Consider the following 23,118-nt stretch of genomic DNA (forward strand, 5'->3'; position numbering starts at 1 on the left):
GAGATGGAGGTATAATTTGATGGTTATGGGAATTAACCATAATAGTCAAAATTGGGACATTTGCGAACTACTTGTGGTTTTTATGATTATCAAAAAGTTTAACAGTCACTCGAAACAAAGTATGTTATCCATTTCGTATTTATATCTATATATAATAATATAATGTACGTTGTGTAGTATTAATGAAATACGAAGTGACTTGTTCTACAATTGATAAAAAAAAATAATCATAGAAATGATTGAGTTGTTGCTTTAGGGGTCTAATGATAAATAATGTGATCGTCAATATTATATCATGAAGATAAAGTATGATCGAATACACTTAACAAACAAAAACTGAATAAGTTAAAAAAAATAAATGTTCGAGAGACTTAGAATTATTTTTTAGATTTTTAAAAGCAAGAGAGAAACTTAGTTGGGTCAGGGAGGGGTTGTGCCCCCTCCCCCCAGTGTGTATATATATATTGTTTTACGAAATACTACAATATTTTATTGTAGCTCTAACTGATAAGTTTTTAGTTAAAGTTTTGTCTACAATGGGTGAAGTTTTAAAAAAAAAAATCATACCACAAAAATCCATAAAAAGATAATACTTTTACATAAATTATTTATTAAAGGGAACAAATTTATTTTTTATGATATGACAGTGGTAACGTGACACTTAATGGAGGGCTGTCGTTAAAACTAATGACGTTCCTTTTATTGCGAAATTTTTAGAAGTGAAATACTTTAAATAAATGAAAACTAATTACATTTCCTTTAATAAGAAATTTGTGTAAAAGTATTACATTTTTATGGATTTTTCTTTAATTTTTATAATGTTAAATTACATGCCGTTTAAAAAATTTTATACTTTATATTTTGTCCCCCTGAAACAAGTGGTCAAGATTCACCATTGGTCAAAAGGCATACATATATGCGATCAAACCAAACAACCCCAGGCTCAATTTGTGAGACGTGAATCAAACTAAATGAACGATTTATGCCATATAGAGATGTGTAAACGCTACGTGTTGGAACCACGTTAGTGTGACCGTCACTGATCATGTAACATTCCTGATATGATAATTGACAATAACTGAAATCCCTATGTCTAGGTAAATATATGATGGACGTATTTACTCTCAGAGACGTAGTATAGGGTTTCCCATTAGGTGATTATAACTAAGAGGACTAATGTTACACACATTAAACACCAGAAGGGTTGAATGTGTAAATACTAAGGGGTTGAATGTGTAATTACTCTCATTATAAATAAAGGGTAATTAACCCTAAGTTAAGGTTAATCCCAACACATAATAAACCCTAAAATTCGTGTGGGTATTCCTCTCAAATTCGTGCATCATGTTCCAGCCGAATTACTCATCTCATTATTACTCAATCACCTTGTTATGAGAACCCAAAATCAATAGCAATTATGCTTTAATGTTCTTACAGGTTCCACAAGACGATTGTGGGTGTTTTATCCTTGGAATTTTGGGCTCTTACAACTTATGTAAATATCCATATCTTTTGCTCCTAATAAAAAAAGATATGCACATCTATTTTTTTAGAATACGCTCAGTTTCATATTCATTCATTATTCTATAATTCCACTCGTGGTCCACGTGTTCTTATTTTGTTATTTCTTTAATTGAAAAACAGATTTTTGGCGTCTTGTTAGTGTGAGTTAATTATTCCAACTACTAGAAACAATAATATTAATGGCTATTTTAAGGGATTCATATTCTAACCAAACTTTTTTGGTATCTAGACCATATATACTATTTGCAACGATAGTCGCTACAAATAGTGCGGGCCTCTGTCTGTAATGGTAAATCTGGCAAAAAATAGCGGGTCCCCTGTCAGTAATCGCTGTAAATAATTGGATATGGACAAAAACACTACTATTTGCAGCGATAACCGCTGCAAATAGTCTGGTTTAATTACCAAAAAAGTGGTCGGGATATCAGCCGCCTTATTTTATCCATTCTAATCATCTATATCACGGGTAGGCACAAAATAATTATCACTTCACGTATTTTTTTTAACAACAGTGGTGATTGTACTTAGTGGCATGCCTCTTCATCGTCCGATAGAGATCAGCCACATCACCAGCACAGTCAATCCGATGGCATGACGGGCGGTGGAAGTCCCACTACCGTTCTGGAGGAAACTAATATTTATTACAATATTACTACTTTTAAGATATGTAAGACGATATGTTTTGGATCGCAAAGAACTTGTTAAACTTAATTTTAGTGAGTTACCTTACATCCAATGTTTCGTGGTCTATGTACGTACGTAAAGAGGCATGTAAATGAGTTTAAATTTACCGTTCAATAAATAAATAAATATATAGTAGTTTAAATGTTAGAGAAAAACATGTAGTTTAAAGTAATTGTTACGCGTTTAACAAATGATGTTTTTGTCAATTTTTAATTATATTCAAAGATATTGATATTGTTAAATTTTCATTTTCATCTTATAAACCAAATATCAATAACTAAGTTTATTATTAAACTAAACGTTGTATAAGACTAACTGAGAACTTAAATAAAAAATCAATTGATGGTTACAACATAACTTGTAGTTTATGATAATGTAATAAAAATGTCAGATTATGATGCAACTAATAAAATTATGATTGAATATAGAGAAAAATCCATAAAAAAGTAATATTTTAACAAAAAATTTCTATTAAATTTAGTTTTCGTTTGTTTAAAGGATCCCACTTCTAAAATTTTCGCAATAAAGGGAACGTCGTTAGTTTTTAACGTCAGTTTTCCGTCAAGTGTCACGTCACCACTGTCACGTCATCAAAATTGCTAATGTGGCCTTTGACTGATATATATATAGTGAAAAGTGCTACAAACATATGTATATAAATATTTTGTATATAAAAGTTGTATGTATACGTTAGTGATCACATGTGCATAAACAATGTCATGAGCATATGTATTCAACTATTTATTTGGTGATCACATGTGCATAAACAATGCTATGAGCATATGTATGTAATTATTTAGTTAGTAATCATATGTGCATAAACAATGTTATGAACACATGTATGCAACTATTTAGTTGATTATCACATGTGCATAAACAATGCTATGAGCATATGTATGTAATTGTTTAGTTAGTGATTACATGTGCATAAATAATGCTATGAACACATGTATGCAATTATTATGTAAATGACAATTTCATTAGATTATTTGATGATCACATACATATGCATAGATACTCAAATAAATATATTTATACAATACAAATATATTATAAATAAAAGGTTCATAAAATTAGTTAATGCAAATATACATATAAACATCATTATCTAAAAAATAAAACTACAATGAATGGTTACAGAATGGTGGAAAGTCAACAGAATGAGCACGAATATATATATATTAGTGGTCAGGCCCGTCCAATGGACGGGTAGTCTCAAAATATATTAATTAAAGCTAAAAAAATGGAATTCAAATATATTAAATAGATATACCGAAATCAACTTGAAAATTTGCTAGCTGAATAGCCACTCCATCGGTCAAAATACTCCAAAAATTATCCGCCCAACGAAGAAACATACGAAAATTAACTTCATATAAATATTGATTTCAGTTTACCTTTTTTTTTCAACTTTAATTAAATAAAAATTTTACAGTTTCTTATATTCTAAAAGTGTAAATTATATATATAAAAGTATAATTAAATATAAATTAGGTTAAAGTGTAAATTGGTGATGAAAAATCAAAAAGTGTAAGTTAATTATTTTAAATTGGGTTAAAGTGTAAATTGATGATGGGAAACTAAAAAGTGTAAATTAATTGTTTTAGATTGGGTTTAAAGTGTAAATTGGTGATGGAAAACCAAAAAGTGTAAATTAACTTAGATTAATATTAAAAAAATTAGAGGATTAATAAGGAGAGAAGATTAGACTCAAGGAGGTGGATTAGGGGTGAAGTGTACCCCCAACCCTCTCTTTTAGTTATATTATATATATATAAATATATAGGGGATCGGAATATAAGGTTGTCGGGTATATAAGCTTAGGTGTGGAACACTCACATATTGTTTTTTTAATCCATAAAAATCATGGGGTCCCATGCATTTATTCATTAAAAAAGAAATAATAAAATATTAGTATGTGAGAGGTTCCACACCTAAGCTTAGGTGCCGGACAACCTTATATAGGGTAACACTCTGGTGAGAACACTTTTAAAATAAAAATGGTGAGAACACTTAAAAACATCATTTTGATGCATTAAAAGTTCATAAAACTGACATAGTGCATAACTAATTATCAATATTAAAGTTGTACTATGGGTGTTTCCGCTCCATGGTTTTGTATCGTTATTTTGTTACTTTATTTGGTGTTAGCCTCTTTCTCTTGTATTTGTATTTGAACTTCTTGGATCACTAGCACCTTGTTAGTCGATCTTTTAGCAATAAAATTTTATGTCGTTCTAAAAAAAAAGTGTTTAACAACACATTGATCCGTCAAAATTGAAAAAATCACGTTTTTTGTTTTGTGCATCCATCTTGGATGCATGTTCATCAAAATGATGCATCCAACAAAAAACGTGATTTTTTTTATTTTGACAAATCAATGTGTTGTTAAACACTTAAATAATGATAGTTAGTTATGCACTATGTCAGTTTTATGGACTTTTAGTGCATCAAAATGTAGTTTTTAAGTGTTCTCATTTGTTCTCATTTTAAAAGTGTTCTCATTTGATAGTCACCCTATAGGCGTATATATATATATGTTTTCATAAGCAAAAACAACTACCCTATTTAATTCGAAATCTATTGTTAAAGTCACTCTTCGTGTTTGACCGTTTATGAATCACTAATGTTCTCACTTCTCAGCTTCACTTCGGATACCTTCACATATTGGCGTAGTGACAAACTGACACGACGGGCAGGTACTTCTTAAATTAACTTACTATGTTTTTGAAAGTGATTACGTGATAGTCATAATAAGTAATCAGCCATGCATAGTTGCCCATGCATTTTAGAAGTAACGTGTGCCATGAAAAACTATTGTTCAGTGTACTCATTTTATTTACACCATAAGTACTTGTAGAAAGAGGCAAATTATGACTAGTCCAACTGGTCAGAGGTATCACAGGTTTTACTCAAGGTCTTGAGTTCGATCTTTAAGGATGACAAGTCTTGGGAGTTTTTTTTTTCTGAATACTTGTAACGGCCTATGCAGAGGCGGTGCCAGAAAAAAAATCTCAGAGGGAGCAAAATTAAAAAATCCGTGAAATATAAATATAAAAGGGGTCAAAATGTTAAAAACCTATAAGAAAAATTTTAAAAATCGATGAAAATTTTAAAAATACATGACAAAATCTAAATTTTGAGGGGGACAATTGCCCCCTTTGCCCCCCATGTGGTACCGCCCATGAGCCTATGGTCAACATCTCGTTGTCTAGGATATAGTATGTATAAGGCTTCACCATTATACGGTGAGGTTTTCCTGATGTCGCATACCGACCGAATGTTAAAAAAAAAAAGCAACGAGCTGTTGGGTGATTATAGCGTTTATCAAAGAGAACAGTGTTTAAACTTCTTGTACAAACATAATTGGACACGTAAGCAACATTAACAACATATTTCAAATTAAATAGTTGTTTTTTTTTTTATGAAAACATATATATATATACGTATTTTTTTTATCAGTCAAAGGCCACGTAGGCAATGTTGTTGATGTGGCAGTGGTGACGTAACATTTAATAGAGGGTTGGAGTTAAAAATTAACGATGTTTCCTTTATTGCGAAATTTTTAAAAATGGGATCATTTAAATTAACAAAAATTAAATAAGTTCACTTTAATAAGAAATTTGTGTAAAACCGTTACCTTTTTATAGATTTTTCCCTTAAATATATGATATATGTTAAATATGTTAAAACAAAACTAATGAAATATATATAATTTATAAACTATTAGAGTTTTCTTTATGATAAATATTTATTTTCTTTATGATAAATATTTATTAAATATAATATATAATATACAATCTTATTTGAAAAATAATATTATCAAGAAAAAATGTATCAATTGTATTTAACTCTTTTATTTTTAGTTAAATAATCTTTTTGTAAAATAACTTTTACATGAGAGTATAATACCAAATTAACATGTTGAATGTTTCTGAATTTTTAATAATACTTCTAGGAAAATTGATAAATAAAACATTTAGGGTTGTAATTAATATGAATAAAAAAATTATAAATTTCATGTCAAAAGTCCAATACTAAATTTTAAGGTAAGTGTACAAATATTTCATATACTTTAGATACATCTCTTAATGCTGTATTTTTTCTTAAAAAAATTAATTATTTATCATATATAGCATTCAATATAATTTGATATATATATCTTTTAATGTTTATATTAATTGCATATCAATTAATTAGATTTTATTTATTTATGAATTCACATAACATATATAGATATTACACATATTTTATAAACATGTGAGATACGCAATTTAAAACCGACGTCGGTAAACCGATTATCGGGGATCATCTACTTTTTAGTACATGTATACCGACGTGGTAAACCGACAATGGGGGATCATCGCTGCTTTTTAATACATGTATCGAATGAACGTTACGAAATTTAACATGCACACTACTTTTTTTTTTTTTTTTAGGAAAATCATCGATGCATTATGTAGGTAAGTCTTAAGTGTGAACTAACTGTATTACTGCCATTAATTTATGTTGAGATTCAAAGACGTTTATAAATAAGAATATATTAGTTTAATGAGTTTTACTAATAGTAACCTTATGAATTGTCATTATTCTATATCTATACTATCTATATAAACAAATTATCCCCTAAAATTTAACACTCTACCTTTAAAATTTCTAATTTACCCTTTTAATCTATATTACCTTCAAACACTTTATTTCTATAATTCCAAAAATACCCTAAAAATAATCCTTACGCGTGTTTCTTCCCTTCCCTTAAGTTGCTCAAAAAAAAAACACGCATACGTTACCGAATTTAATAATCAATCAACATAAAAAATGTTCACTCTAAAACAACAACGACGGTAAGAAACACTTGAGTTAAATCATGCATTCATGTAATGACGCGGTACAACTACTTAACTAGCTTTTTTTCCTATGCCCCACTGCATCGCGCGAGTACAAGGCTAGTGTGTATAAAATAGTTGTCTATCATAAATATTTAATAGGTGTGCTTTTAATATAAAATATATAATATTTTCATGTATGTTATTGATAATTTTTAGTACTGTAATTAATATCATTTTTTTCTCTAATCTCTAAATATATAGAAAGAGAAAATTTAATTATAAAATAGATAAGTCTGGACCTCTAGATGAAGATAAACTTTTTATTATAGTCATTAGATCAAAACGATAATGTATTATACTTCGTACCTTTTTAATTTTTTTTATATTTAATTTAATTTTAAAAATTCAAATACGGTCATTAGTTATGCAAAGTAATCACTTTTTGTTTATATTAATCACTTTTTTGATTTTTTATTTATAAAATTTCAGTTTGTTTTATGTCGTACGTTGTTATCAAATTGTGATTTTATATAGGATTTTTATCATATAACATAATAACTATTGGTTATAAATATTTCATTTTACATCGTTAACATCTTATAACATAAGAAAAGATATAACCGATATGTATATGGTGTATAAAATAATCATCTAATGCTATTTTATAAAATATTTTGCCCTTTTTTACTCAATTAAGGATTTGATATACCTAATATACCTTTTTTTTATTCACTAATTTAAACATATCTACCTAATAAACCTATAATACCCTTAAATCTCAACTACTCATTTTTTTCGCTCTCCTCTATAAATCATTTTATTCATCTAATTCATTCAAAGTCTTTTATCTCGAAAACCATGTATCGATAAATTATAAAAATTGTATGAGTGTTATTAAACTTTCATGCTCTTTCATTAAAGATGTCATTCGATATACTTTCAATGAATTTTTAAACCGAGGACGGAGCCCGTGGAGCTAAAGCATTTGACTATCATACTCTATGACTTGACCTATCACCCCCACCATCTTGTCGCCGCAACGCGCGAGCACTAATATTGCTCGTTAAAATAAAATATGTTTTTTGATTAATTTATTATTAGACAACAAACATGTTTAACATATGGGGGATGGGAATATAAAATTGTTAGGTATCTAAACTTAGATGTGAAATACTCACATATTACTTTTTTAATCCATAAAATTCAAGAGGGCCCAAATATTTATTCATTAATCAAGAAATATTAAAAATTTTGTATGTAAGGGGTTCCTGTAACACCCGAACTACGGCGGAATATCAGGATGTCACGAAAGCACAACATGGCATGGCATTACATAGAAAAATCTAAATGATCAGGTACTTGCGTAAGTATAAGCACAACAAATCGTATATGAACATCAACAAAGCATGCCTAAATGAACAACGTACTAGTATGTCATTACAACACTCAACCCTCAAAAGGGGTGCATACAAGGCGTTAAGCCTGTGAATCAAAAGTCAATCAAAGAACACTCTCGCTCCTAGTTACTTCATCCCTGTCTAGCCTGATCACCTGAAAAGTATACTAAAATATGTCAACACGAGGTTGGTGAGTTCGTAGGTTTTTGTACGAAAGAACTAGTGATGGACATGAAAACGTGTCGATTCTTTATGAACATGAGTATTTTGTACAATATATGTAAGATCATAGAGTTACATACCAAATGTCTCGAACACACAAGTAAGCACACAATGACAAATAATGACCTAATGCACATACGACCGAGACTAGTATCAGGAACGCATCCCAATGGCGTTAATGAACAAATCCCATGAACACGGGTCAACTTAGTACCAAATAATGAACATGAACAAGTAACTCCAAATGCACAACTCAGTAAACAATATATATTGTACATAATAAAAACAACACTCGACAAACTGTTAGAAAACATTTGTATACTTTTCACCCCAAAACACATAAAAGTGGGGCTAGGAAACTCACTTGACAAGATGAACCTGTTGACTCGGAGTATTCAACCCCACATTCGCCTAGCCATCAGATGAACAAGTACAAATGACCTAGCACCATGATCTTGAACACGAACAGTTAATATTAGCTTACAATAAGCACTCGAACAGTCCAAATGTTCCACACTGTCACAAATCACACAATAAGTACTAAAACTCCAATGTACATGTCTATGACCTATATTGGTGCCTTAAGAAATGCCGTTAATTTTAACGTATTTATAAGTCGTTTTATCACTTCATTAAATAATGACTAGTGATCCTTTTATAAGATAATTGGTTAATTAATTAATGTTTACCCCTTAAATAAATAATAGTAATTATATAATTATTTGTTATGTTTAATATCCATCGTCATTATTGCGAGACTCAAAGTGCTAAATCAATTTTGACGTGCTTCAGGTTTGAGGTGCTTAAGCTTGTCTCACGCCATTACTTTAGCATTAAATGCAACCCGTCCCAATTCGCGTCCTATCAGAATTAAAATTTAAAAGTTGAGATTTACGTCCTGAACACTTATACGACCTCGTATTTGGGAAATACGACTTCACTACACAAATGCGACCCCGCAACTTAAATACGACCTCACAATGACCTGAGCGATTTACGAACTCATAAATTACATCTGGGCTAGTAAAATTCAGATCTGAAAGAGGTTTTACGACCCCGACGCGCTTTTCACTCAAAATCATATATTTTTAACTATAGATCACGATTTAACAAGTTTTTGGGTTGTAAAATGCATAGATCTAGAATATAAAGATAAAAGTAAAGATTTGATTCACTTTCTTTACCCAAAATTTATTCTTTTTCTTGACTCTTAAGATTAAATTTGATTACCAAAAATAATAACTAGATCTCAAATAAAAACGGGATTCAAGCTAAAATACTTACGATTTGGCTAAGAAATTAAGTATTAAAAACGATTATCAAGTGGGTTTATGTATAGATCTTGGATTTTGATAAACAAAGTAAGTAGATTTCTAGAGAGATAAAATGGCTAGTAACGATGGGGTAGCAAAGGTTTTAGTGAGAGAGTGAATAAGTGAAAATGATAAGGAGAAATGAGAGGTGGGGAGAGTCAGTAGACTCTTAGCCTCCAACACCAAGTTTGACTCTTTAACCATATACGTTTGACTCACAAAATTTAAAGAGACCCAATGTTCCATTTAAAATTTTAAATGACATAAATGAACATATTTTTCGACTAGGTTTCCAACGATTAGAAATATAACCATGTTTAATTATTATAAATTCATTAGTTCATTTTTAAGTATTTTCAGGTTATTTGATATTTCTACAAGACACCTAGTATTATTTCGAACTCAAACTCTCGCACTAAATCTCTAAATAATAAATGCACTGAAAACCGAATGAACATGTACTCGCTATATTAATACTTAATGTCTTACAAAAGCACATGTACATACTCTGAATTGACCAATGACGAACTATACTGACACGTACATGACTAGTCATAGGGATGACGAACGGAAAAGTACAATTGGACGATAAGCTCGGATGACGGTTGTCACAGTTCTACACTTAGCTTATGTGTCAGACAACCTTATATTCATCTTTCTGTTAACATATTTTTATTTTACATCGTCATTGTTAAAAAAATGTAACATATAAGTCCTCAGAACTATATCCATATAAATATTAAAACAGTAAGAATCTTAGCCTTTTAAGTTATCCTTCCTAAATCAAAGCTATGCTTAAATGTTGCCACATAAGATTTATCCTATGTGGCATCTCCATGTTTTTTTTATATTATCAATCTTTTTTATAGAAAATATAGTATAAATTAGAATATAGAAACTATAAAATTGGATATATCATATATGAAAAACAATATATTCATGGGATTGATCAACATTTATTTTGGCAAGAATATTACAAATCCACAAATTCTTACATACCCTTTATTATTATTATTATTATTATTATTATTATTATTATTATTTATTTTTATTTTAAATAAAATCGTCACTTTGTACGTACGATTACAAATTCTATATTACTAAATCCTTATATTTGTTAGAATTGTACGTACAATTACAAATTCATTTGTTATTGATTCCATTTGTATGTATTTAGGATGAATGGTAATATAATCTAATCACATTAGTAATTCTATAAAAAAAGTTTTTTTAAGCTTTATTTTGTGTATGTATATAATTGCTATTTAACAAATAGTTAAACATTTATCAAGCTCTATGTAGTCAAAAGATTCAATCATCATGATGTGGAAATAATATACTTTATATGAACTAATAAACGGTAATAGATGTATTAAAATAGGTTGGTTCAGAGTCCAAACATCTTCACCTAATTCTTGATCATATACTCTGGGCACTCTATAAATCGAATTCGCGTGTTTCAACTTTACATGTAGGTCTACACTACACTTCATTGTTTTGTTTTGTTGACCTAATTGTATGTTGCGGGTATTCGACCAACTATAACAATTCTTTAAAGTATAGCCAAAGTCCTCAATGCCAAATTTCAACCTGAATTTAGGTCTATTTGTATGTTAAAACATTATGCATGGAGTTCACATTACATAATCTATCATCCAAGGATTAAAGGTCACTACATTTTTCATGTTTCATAATATAGTTTATTATTATACTGCTTTAAAAAAAATTCGCACATCGTACGGGTAAAAGACCTAGTACAATATAAAACAATGTTATTATTATTTTTCAACATAAAATATTTACATTTATTTTTATACCGTTATTTTACAAAGATACAAGTAATATATACATGTATTAATAAATTTTGATTTACTTTTTTTTAAATATTTTGATATACTTTTTTTAAATAATAGTATCAATCATATATCAAACTTGTCTTATTTATAACTATTAAATATAAATACTCCATTTTAAGGTATAACGAAAATTTAATATGTATTTAATAAAAGAAAAGAAGAAAGGAAATAAAAGAAATGCAAGGTGGCACATATATCAAGGTGAGATGCAACGTGGAGTTTCATGCAACGTGGCAAAGAATGATAGGACATACATACGTTACATACCATCACCAAAAATTTAATAACTTTTCATTTAATCTTCCGTTGATATTTTTAAAAACATATATATGTTTTTAAAGTTATACTCCACGTCGGATGCGAAAATTATCTCTAAAACATTTCCCATCACCAATTTTGACAAAAAGCGACGTCGTTTCCACCAAACCTCACCCTATTTATTCACGCTCCATTGTCTTGAAGCCTTCATTCTCACATGACAGTATAAGCTTAGCCAGAAAAAGAGATCTCGTGACGACATTTTGTTATTTATACATATATAGATATAGATATAGATATAGATATATATTTTAGCCAGAAGAGATATAGCAATTTAACATAAGCAGCAGCAGAAATTATGACGATTTATTCTTCTTCTAGGGTTTATGCTGTCGTATTATTCGTGTGCTTATTTGTTTTTGCATCATGCACTGCTGAATCTGAATCTGAATCTGTACCTGAGAAAGAATTTGTGCTGACTTTAGATCATTCCAATTTCTCTGATGTTGTTTCTAAACACAATTTCATCGTTGTTGAATTCTACGCTCCATGGTATTTCTCTCTCTCTCTATATATCTATTTCTAATATATATATATATTTCTATATCTGTATAGATTTAGTTATTTATTTAAGTAGCTGTTTCAATTTGATCGATCTGATTTAGCAACTGTTTGACCACCGTTGACTTGAAGTTTGACTGTTTGTTAACTGTCCTGAATAATTTGGAAATTGAAATTATTGAATGTATGTAAATCGCTTTGTGTTATCTACAAGTTATTTCTCCCTTTTTATAGATGGATACAGATCTGATAGGTTTATAATGTTGAATTGTTGATTCATGTGAAATTCATGATGATGATTTGGGGCATTTTAACAGTGACGTTGATTCTGAACCGTAGGGGGTTTATATATATATAGTTAGATAAAAGTTGTCTAAAAATAAGTATTAAGAATAATACAGAAAATGCTTTTGTGGCTGATATTTTAAAGAGGCATTATATAATTGAGTGTCTTTTTAACGACAAATGTTAGTTGTTAGTACGTACTTAATTGAACGCCAATGCCGCGATTTGAATCCTGGACCTCAAGAGAGGCAAAACCTTCGCATGATCATAATTTCGATTATAGGGTCTTTGTATAATTTATTCATTGTAGTTTATGTGAATAAATCTGGTAATTTTTTGTTTTTTTTTGGTTGAAATTTACATGCATTTATAGTTACTTATCTTTTGGTTTAACTTTGTATATATGTGAATTGCATGTTGTAAAATCGATTGCTAATATTTGTGAATTGCATGTTGTAAAATCGATTGCTAATATTTGTGAATTGCATGTTGTTCTACTTGACAGGTGTGGTCATTGTAAAAACCTAGCTCCAGAGGTATCCATTTTGTTTTCCATATGGTCGAGTTAGATGATACGTAGCTATTTCGTGATTTTGATTTGTGTGCTTTTTGTAATATGTGTAGTATGAGAAGGCCGCGTCTGTGTTATCAAGCCATGACCCTCCAGTTGTTTTAGCAAAGGTTGATGCCAATGCTGAAGAGAACAAGGGACTAGCACAACAATATGAGATACAAGGTTTCCCCACTCTCAAGATTTTCAAAAAAGGAGGCGAAGTTATTCAGGATTATAAAGGCCCCCGTGAGGCTGATGGCATTGTTGAGTTTTTGAAGAAGCAAGTTGGTCCTGCCTCGTTTGAAGTCAAAACTCCAGAAGATGCAGGTAGCCTTATTGATGACAAGAAAGTCGTTGTGGTAAGAATTTCAAATTCTCAATTTATACTACATTTAATTTTCATGAGATTTGATTTACACCTTCTTTAATATTTGTTGTGTTGTTGCAGGTAGGTATTTTCCCCAAATTATCTGGGGAAGAATTTGATAACTTCTTGAACTTGGCTGACAAGCTTCGTTCGGACTATGACTTTGTTCACACTACAAATGTTAAACTTCTTCCCCGTGGGGATTCATCGGTGACCGTCCCAACTGTTAGGTTGCTCAAACCATTCGATGAACTAGTCGTTGATTCCCAGGTACAAGCCATCCACTGTATCTAGCTATATTTTACTATTATCATTATTTTGTGGTTTTGCTTTTTTGTTTTCATAAAAGATAAAGGCCGTCACAATTTATTGACACCCGCTTATTTGAGCTTACAGAAATTTGAAGTCGATGCTTTGGAGAAGTTCATTGAAGATGCTAGCACTCCTTTGGTGACACTCTTTGACCAGAGCCCAGCCAACCAACCATTCCTAGTCAAATACTTCGAAAGTCCCAACACAAAGGTATATGCCCATTTTACTTAGAGGACAACCCTTTCACTGCACCCACCGTTATTTAGCGGAATAAATGCAGTAAAGACCAGCATTTCAAGTGGGATTTTTGTACAAATAATAGAATATCCATATCTAAGCATATGATTCACAAGCTAACTGTTTGTCGGCCTCAATTTACTTCTCTTTTGTTATAGGGCCGCCATTCTAATTCAAAATCCCTACCAATCTTCTACTGCCAACTTATATTGACAATGTCTTGTAATTATATGATGATTGCCTTTATAAGATAATTGTGACTCAGCAACCGAGTATGTATGTTTTTTGTTCAGGCTATGCTGTTCTTAGATTTCAGTCATGAGCATGTTGACTCTTATAAGTCAAAATACTCGGATGTTGCTGGTGAATACAAAGGAAAGGGGTTGAATTTCCTCTTGGGTGATGTTAAGGCTAGCCAAGCTGCATTGCAGGTAATTATCTTTCATATCTTTCATTTTCTTTCTTTTTTTTTTTTCCAAAATTTGAGTCCCATCCTGAGCTACTTGTCAACCTGGATATGCAGTATTTTGGGCTTACCGAAGATCAGTCACCTGTTCTTATTGTACAAAACACTAATGGTCTGAAGTTTATCAACTCAAATGTTGAAGCTGATCAACTTGCTCCTTGGTTGAAGGACTATATGGTAAGTTTGAACTTCTATCCTTTCTCCCAAGATTCAGATATCATCATGTTTAAGCTGTAAGGTTTGTTTACCGGTTTACCCTGCAAGTTTTTATATCTGAAGACCTGCTGCATTCTTTTTTAGCCATTTATAATGCTTAAGCTATTCTCATTTTTGAAAGAACCGAAAGTGAAAGCTTGGACGTGTAAGGCGGGGTGGGTATTGGGTCAAAAGAAGTGGGTGCCAATCAAAATGGTGCGGTTGACCCGGAAACACTTATTCCAAAAAGCTATTTTGAGTATTATTAAATGATAATCTATATATATATATTTTAAATAAAATGATTGAGGACATTGCAAGTATAAAAATACACTATGGGCAAGGTTCATCCAGTTGGCCTGTTATTTTTTTTTCCTTTGTATTTTATCCGTTTGAACCATACCCAAATCTGTTTTTCTACGAATGCGTTGAAAATACCACCTCCAGAGAAACAAATACTTATTCAGCTTAGCCAGGCTTACAAATGGTAACTACATAAGTTACAGAAAGTAGGGTGATATCATATCCGTGCCCTGCCATCTATGATGCCAAAAGACATGAAAACATGAAGTTTTTCCTAACATTTTAAATGATTGCCCTGCCATGCCATTTATCCTTGCCCTGCCCTGCCCTGCCATTCTCATCTCGTTTTGTATTGATATATACTTGATTGTTGTAGGATGGAAAAGTGAAGCCATTTATAAAGTCAGAACCTATTCCTGAAACCAATGATGAGCCTGTGAAGGTGGTGGTCGCCAATAGCCTTAGAAATATGGTTTTGGACTCCAACAAGAACAGTAAGATTTTATCTATATTCTTATGTTCTTCTAAACTGTTTCTAGAGAAATAAGACTACTTGCTCCAGGGTACGAGCCCACCTCTTTCCTAAGCTTATGGTTTGTACTTTGTGCCTTATATTTAATAGTTTTACTAGAGATCTATGCACCATGGTGTGGGCATTGCAAGAAATTGGCTCCGATATTGGATGAAGTTGCTGTCTCGTTTGAAAATGATGCCAATGTTATGATAGCAAAATTCGTAAGTCACCAATTGTGTTTTTTTCTCGTAGCAAAGGTGGCAAAACGGGTGGGTCAGGCTGGTTGGAACTTGGCATAAAACCACCTGACACTTTTTGTACGCCTAAAATACTTTTTGTTATAATAAAGTGAATGTGTTACATATGATTACAAAACTATATTATTTAAACAGTAAAAATATATTTAAATTTTGGAAAATAAACCTAAAGGGATTTAGGAGGTCATGAGCATTTGGATACTCTAGACGAGTTCCAACATGTTTGAACCCTGTCCTTGTATTTTAAACTTCCTTTTTGGTCTTTTGAACCATATCAATAATATACAGCCTAAGTGCCTAACTGACCATTGAATTTCAGTGTGTTGAAATTGACTCACACATAATGTTAATACTGAAATTAATTTATAACCCCTTGTATCTAGGTATATTATGTCAATTTAACTCCTATCATGCAGAATGATTGTTGTATTCAATATTTTCCTTTTGATTTAAAAGAAATTCTTTTTGCTTGTTCTCCAAGTGTTAATACTTCTGCATTGTATTGTATTAGGATGGATCTAACAACGACATTCCAAGCGACACATTTGAAGTTCAAGGTTACCCGACGCTATACTTCAAATCTTCAAGTGGTAAAGTGGTTCCATACGAAGGTAACAGGACAAAGGAGGATATAATCGAGTTCATTCAAAAGAACCGAGAGGATGAGGCCTCTCCAAAAACCACAACGACAACCACCACCACTGAATCAGGCAAAGATGAGCTATGAAGAGTTTTTCTCCTAGAGTTGTCTTTTAATATTCGTAGGTCAGTTGCATGTACTCTTTATGTTATGAGACCAAGTTAAGTTGTGGATTTATCGTTCCATCACTAGTACCAACAACACTCATCACCACCCCCACCGCCACCACATTGTCGCTACCATCATTACCGTGGACTTTTTGTAGTGCATGATATGAATAAAGTCTTGTGACTAGAATGAAGATAAATAAAATAAAATCGAAGTAACTTTTGTCAAGCTGCAGTACGTTAAGTGAATAGTGGGTGATGGACATTAAAACCATTTTACAACCAAGAATATGATGGGGGTTTTTTGTAGCACACATTCTGTATAGTTGTATATGAAACCAATGGGGAGGTTTAAAAGATACAGCTACTGTCAGAAAGTTCATATAAATAAATATTTTATTGGGTCTAATAATCCGTTGCAAGTTACTAAAGTAATGAAAAAGGAGGACTTTTGTTCCAACCTGAAGTTGTGATGCCATCTTATCTAGTGCTGAATGGAACGACTTTTGACATTTAATACAACAATAATAGATAAACAAAAGCATTGTTATGCAAACAATAGCAACAACCACATTTTAAAACCAAATTTTAGTAACATGAATAACTAGGACTTGTACCTAAGTTCACGTACTAGCAACTGATTTGAGCATATGGGTGCCATTAAGTTGCATCACGCATTTAGGTCTCGGGACTTCTCAAAGCGAATAAAATATATTCTAATACCCATCACCTATGAAGAATTTAATATACAATCTCCCAACTTGATACTAATTTTATTGCCATGCCTATAGATTTGTTGAGTGCGACGTGGGTTATATTAATTGACGATGATGATACCCCGCAATCTTGTGCACCATAGGTGTAGATGAGCGAAGCTTGGCCTGTGAGTAGCTTAGAGGCCTGAGCTTGACTTATTTCGAAGAAAAAGTAAATTTTGTCACCTATCACAATTCCTTACTTTTTGTCCATCATTGCAAGCTTTGTGATAAGCTTCCATAAGAGGTTTGTATACTAATCTCCAATCCATACTTGATTCGCCACTTCCAGCTCATATACAAGACTTATTTGATCTTCTTGTTTCTCATTTCCGAGTTACAAACAATATCATAAACCTTGATTTGCAACTATTTGTTATTAGCATCTCAAACGTGTTGAAATTTATTGATGAATTGGCAAAAGAAATTGGCAAGATACAAGAAGCTAGGCATCCTGGTTTTGCCTTGACATCTCATATCACAGTTTGTAACTAAGCAAGTAACACAAACATCTACTCAAGAATAATGGAAGTGAGAAAAGTTAAGATGTTCAGCATATTTGTTCCCTTCATTAACATGTCGAAATTCAGGCACTCAATAGTGGTCACCCATCAAAAATATATATACAATCCAAAAGACAAGAAACGATGCTCAAGTCAAATGTACATACTAATTCAGCTCTTATGATGTGTTTTATACAGTAGCGAAATGAAAATAAGAGAAGAGAAGTGAGGTCATTAAATGGATTTTAATCAAAAAGATTTCGTTTTAAACATGGGTTATACACTATTAAGTTAACTAGATTAGTTAGCCTACCTGAAAGGAATGGGCAAATATTCAATGACTTTATATTTGGTCGATAGATGACATCCATCTACTTTTAATATTCTCCAAAGTTGCATATCTCTCCATCGAACTCCATAGTTTCAAACATACCTTTTTATTAGTAGAATCAAAATGATCTTGACCTAACAGTTTACGAGATGGTCAACAAATAAGTTGTTGTCATTGCAATTCTGTCATTCTGATTAAGATCAAGAACAAGGGTGTGTTTTGAATGTGGGTATAAGAATCAAGAATGGAATGACAACAATTGAACTGATTAGGAATGCTTAGGCATATGAATTTTAGATTTTTTTTTTTCTAAAGTTTGAATGTGCTACTTATATATTACATACAAATAGATTTGCTGGGTAACGAATTTTCCTGTCATTAGTACTAATTGGCCCTTAATATTTGTGACATCCATTACATAAGCAACTTATCCAACTTAATGAAGAAACTGAACTTAAAGAAGTATACCCTAAGAAATAATACCAGCTGGGATAGTGATGATGAATTCTGAAGTCATGTGAATACGTGCACACCGCTATCCATGTTACTAGTCGTGCTAACATTTTCTGTTGCATTTGCGTCCCTTTTCTTCCCCCACTCATGTAGCCGTAGATGCAGCTCAGCAGCCGCGATCAAAAAATACACTGCTTGTATCGGTTTTAGTATGTCAATTACAGCCTTTAACGTCTCTAGTCTTAGATCATCCGCCATATGTAACAATTCTTCCATATCATCCTCTTTTGAGTCCAACGTCCCTTGCACTTTCTCCTCAGTTTCATTTTGTTCGTCATGGTTCCTGTTTTCACTCCTACTCATTTCAGATACCACGTTTGAAAGCTCAACCATTGATTTGTCAGCTGCTGACTCCTGTAGTTTCGCATACTTTTCACTTAATTTTCGTTCATTATGTATTGTTTTTCGTTGTAACTCGTCGATTTGCTTCATTTGACTTGCATCCAAATCACCTAGATCTCCGGTTGTTAGTCCACGGACGAGATCTCCAAGTTTAGCTTCTAGTTGAATACCTTATTAGATAAGAGATGTACATAGAAGTTTAGTTAAAATGGACTATATAGAACTGTCACGCCTTATATTGAATAGATGGAAAACAATGTTTTGTAAGATACAATCTAACATACTCTACAAATGTTTCAATAGGAGAATATCTATGTTGTCTAAGAAAATTGTCCAAAGATTGTTGGACCTGATTACCTAAATTTTAGATGTGCAAAGTACCTATCTCATTTAGTCAAACTTTTCATCGTTACCCGAAAACCACCCAATCTAAATGAAATCTTCTTTTAGAAATTCGGAGATTTACGGATAAAAAAAAAAATGAAACTGCTAAATGAAGCCCTCAAGAATTCTTTTAATGTGCATAAAAAGATTGTATATTTCAATATCAAAAGTTCACCTTTGAATTTTATAGTAAGTGTACAACTATTTAATGCATCTTAATGAAAATCGTTAGTATTTCTTTTAACAAAACCTAAAAAAATGGAGAAATGTATTGAAAATTATTACTCTAGATTTTGTTGAAAGAAGTCATTAGATGGATAAAACTAAGAGTGTCCACTCCTTGAAAACACTAATTTCTCATTTAACTTTCTCTAAATCATATTGCCTCATTAATCTTTGTACTCAAACATTATTAACTTTAGTTAGTCTAATTTTTTTTAACAACAGTGGTGATTGACTTAGTGACATTGCCTCTTCATCGTCCGGTAGAGATTGACCACGTCACAAGCATAGTCAATCCGAAGGCATGACTGCGGTGGAAGTCTCACGACTGTTCTGGAGGAAACCAGCTAAATGCTAGAAAAAAAATCATGTCCTACCTCATTGGCAAGGACTTCCCGATATGTATTTCAAAGGTTTTGAACTCATGACTAACATTTGGCTGAAAGACACAGAGGACATTAAATCCCAAGGACTAGTCTAAGCTTCATTAATAGATTCATATTGAACAAAATTAAGTGTACGTTGTATGAAAAATAGAAAAGCATAAATTTTTTGAAGTTGTTTTAAGATTTGTAGAGTAGATGGTTGGAATGACTAATAATGGGCTAATGGCTACACCACCACCACCACAACAATTGTACTCAATACTAGCACAAGCAAAGCAAGCAAAGTATGAGAAAATGAGTTGCAAACAGTATTACCTCTATCAGATGAAAAAAACGAGTACAAATTTATCAAAACTAATTCATATTTAAAATGAAATTGGCCAGATGGAGAGAGAAAAAGAGACGATCGAATGGGCTAGAAGTACCTGATTTGGAGTATAATAGATGAATGGCTAAGGTTGGCCTCCACCCTCCAATCCAAAGAAAGGCATCCTCAAGTTTGCTCCTCCAAGTGGGTTTAAACATGGAAAGAGCGTCTCTTTTCTCCCAATTCGATTTGGCTTGATAGTAATGTTCGTAATGTCGTATAACTCTTTCTATCAAAGGAACCAAGACAGCCTCGTCGTCGTCGTTGTGGTTGTAATTAGATGCCGAAACAAGTTCCTCGAGATACGAATTCTGTTCGGAGATCCAACATTCGAAGAATTTGTGGAATGTTTCACGGTTGGGAGTATCTGTATGCATTGCTTGAGCCATAAAAGCAGCGCTATTAGGCTGAATTGACATAATGATGGGTGAATGATTATTATTATTATTTGTAGCAAGAGAAATGATGCAAGTTGATAAAAGTACACTTTGAGGATTGAATTTAAGATGGTGATGACGATGGGATGTATTTTGTATATGCATATTGACATGAGTAGAGGCCGGGTGCACAAGTTGAATCCTTAACTAACCACCAAATACAAAAACATTATTTGGTTAGAGGGGAGTACGTGTTTGTTTTTTTGCATGCACCTCAAACAAATGCAAAACCATGGGCGAATGCTCAATACTACTTACTTATTATCCCTTTAAAATAAATATAAAATGCTAAATGGGTGAAATTACAATTTTGGTATTCGGAACAAATATCATATCAATGTCCGATGAAACATCATCAGCATAGAACACAAGATACTAACTGCATTTTGTAACTGTGACCCTACAATTTTCATATTGTGGACCCATATAATCACTTGGTGACGATACTAACTGATTTATGATTAATTGGTTATCCCTCTGTATATTAAAAGATAAGGTTTATGTGATAATCATTCACATATGAACATATGTAATACTTCTTCTGTCCCATTATAAGTGTTTATTGGGAAGTGATATTAGTACCACAAAAATTGATTAATTTACCACAACTTTGCATTAACTGAATGTACAGTGTGCTGTAATACTTGTATTGTGTGGTAAATGAATCAATTTCGGTGGTACGAATATCATTTCTCTTTTTTTTTTTTAATTTTCAAAGTCTTTTTTTTTCAACTTTGATCTTAAATACATATTCTTTTTACAGTATATAATTCTTAATGAAAGTGATACAAATAAAAACGCATCTAAGTTCTGATTCATATAAATTTCATCAAGTATTATATAACATAAACAATACTCCATCCGTCCCACTAAAAGTGTCCAGTTTTGAATTTTCAAAGTCTTTTTTGTGCAACTTTGACCTTAAATATATTTGTTTGTGTTATATGATATTTGATGAAAGTTATAAGAATTTATTCGGTTTTAGACGTGCTTCCATTGATATAACTTTTATCGAATATCATGTAACATAATAAGAAATTTTTATGGTCAAATTTATAAAACGAAGACCTTGAAAATTCAAAGTATGACACATATGATGAGACAGAGGGAGTAATATTTAAGGTCAAATTTTTAGAAAAAAAACTTGGAAAATTCAAAACATAACATTTATAGTGAGACGAATAGAGTATTAAGTATAACTTAATCGATCTGTTCATGTATAAACAAAGTTATTCATATATACTATTTATTTATGAACATATCAAGTTATCAAATTATAACTTATAAGTTCTAATGATTTTTTTTAATTCAAATGATTTTTACATTAACTGTCAAATAGCTTCATCTAGATCATTTAATTTCAAACCATGTTGACTATGATAACGTGACTATCATTTAGCTAACATGAACTCAACTAATTGAGGTGACATTGTTGCATTGCTTATGTGGCCTTTATTTTACGCTTTATGATCCATACACCACCATTTATTAGTAGTACACCACCTAATATGTTTTAAGGTGTTGTACAGTATAATAATATGAACCATGTATGGTGGTGTATGACAAAAAATTATGTTCTCTTAGTTAAATGAGTATGTGTCTGTTAAAATGATAGTTACGCTATCATGGTTAACAATGACCTAGATGACGCAACTTGATAACTTTAAATCCTAGTATATTTATACTTTTCTCTTGGCATCAATTACGTACACTAATCGTCACCAGGCGCCACCACCACCATCATTTGCGTCAACATCATATCGCTATTGCTATCACCGTTGCTGTCGCATTGCACGAAGTAGTAGTTCTCTTATACTAATTGATACTTCCTTTGGCTTTTGTCACTACCCATTTTGAAATAGATTATTGTCAAAAAGATAGATAATTAATTAAACTAATTTATATTTTGTCGCTTGCTAAAGAGTATCTAATCCATTTTTCTCAAAAAAAAGTAATTTATTTCCCTTTAAATTAATCATACGTGTTTGTACATATGGG

At 31.5% G+C, this 23,118-nt stretch overlaps 2 protein-coding genes across 2 annotated transcripts; one reads left to right on the plus strand and one right to left on the minus strand.

Annotated features, from left to right (window-relative positions):
- Window positions 1-12,418: 12,418 nt before the first annotated feature.
- Window positions 12,419-17,109, plus strand: LOC122600425 (protein disulfide-isomerase-like). The gene is made up of 10 exons (XM_043773139.1): window positions 12,419-12,635; window positions 13,435-13,465; window positions 13,554-13,841; window positions 13,931-14,119; window positions 14,246-14,371; window positions 14,692-14,829; window positions 14,922-15,041; window positions 15,739-15,856; window positions 15,985-16,097; window positions 16,645-17,109. Exons 1-10 carry the CDS (start codon window positions 12,442-12,444, stop codon window positions 16,858-16,860), a joined length of 1,533 nt encoding a protein of 510 aa, XP_043629074.1. The 5' UTR covers window positions 12,419-12,441; the 3' UTR covers window positions 16,861-17,109.
- A 1,711-nt stretch (window positions 17,110-18,820) lies between these two features.
- On the minus strand, window positions 18,821-21,201 carry LOC122585198 (protein DOG1-like 3). The gene is made up of 2 exons (XM_043757309.1): window positions 20,742-21,201; window positions 18,821-19,494 (listed from the first exon to the last, which is right to left on the minus strand). The coding sequence occupies exons 1-2, from the start codon at window positions 21,100-21,102 to the stop codon at window positions 18,983-18,985; spliced, it is 873 nt and encodes a 290-aa protein (XP_043613244.1). The 5' UTR covers window positions 21,103-21,201; the 3' UTR covers window positions 18,821-18,982.
- Window positions 21,202-23,118: the final 1,917 nt, after the last annotated feature.

The sequence above is a fragment of the Erigeron canadensis genome, chromosome 1 (genome assembly GCF_010389155.1).
Source record: "Erigeron canadensis isolate Cc75 chromosome 1, C_canadensis_v1, whole genome shotgun sequence".
Classification (NCBI taxonomy): Eukaryota; Viridiplantae; Streptophyta; class Magnoliopsida; order Asterales; family Asteraceae; genus Erigeron; species Erigeron canadensis.

What these genes read in the sequence shown, in the direction of transcription:
- LOC122585198 (XM_043757309.1), bottom strand. Translation starts at nt 21,102, where the DNA reads ATGTCAATTCAGCCTAATAGCGCTGCTTTTATGGCTCAAGCAATGCAT. An exon ending in TCTATTATACTCCAAATCAG is followed by an intron (nt 19,495 to 20,741) that starts GTACTTCTAGCC and finishes TTATCTAATAAG; the next exon opens with GTATTCAACTAGAAGCTAAA.
- LOC122600425 (XM_043773139.1), top strand. Translation starts at nt 12,442, where the DNA reads ATGACGATTTATTCTTCTTCTAGGGTTTATGCTGTCGTATTATTCGTG. An exon ending in GTTGAATTCTACGCTCCATG is followed by an intron (nt 12,636 to 13,434) that starts GTATTTCTCTCT and finishes TCTACTTGACAG; the next exon opens with GTGTGGTCATTGTAAAAACC. An exon ending in GTAAAAACCTAGCTCCAGAG is followed by an intron (nt 13,466 to 13,553) that starts GTATCCATTTTG and finishes TAATATGTGTAG; the next exon opens with TATGAGAAGGCCGCGTCTGT.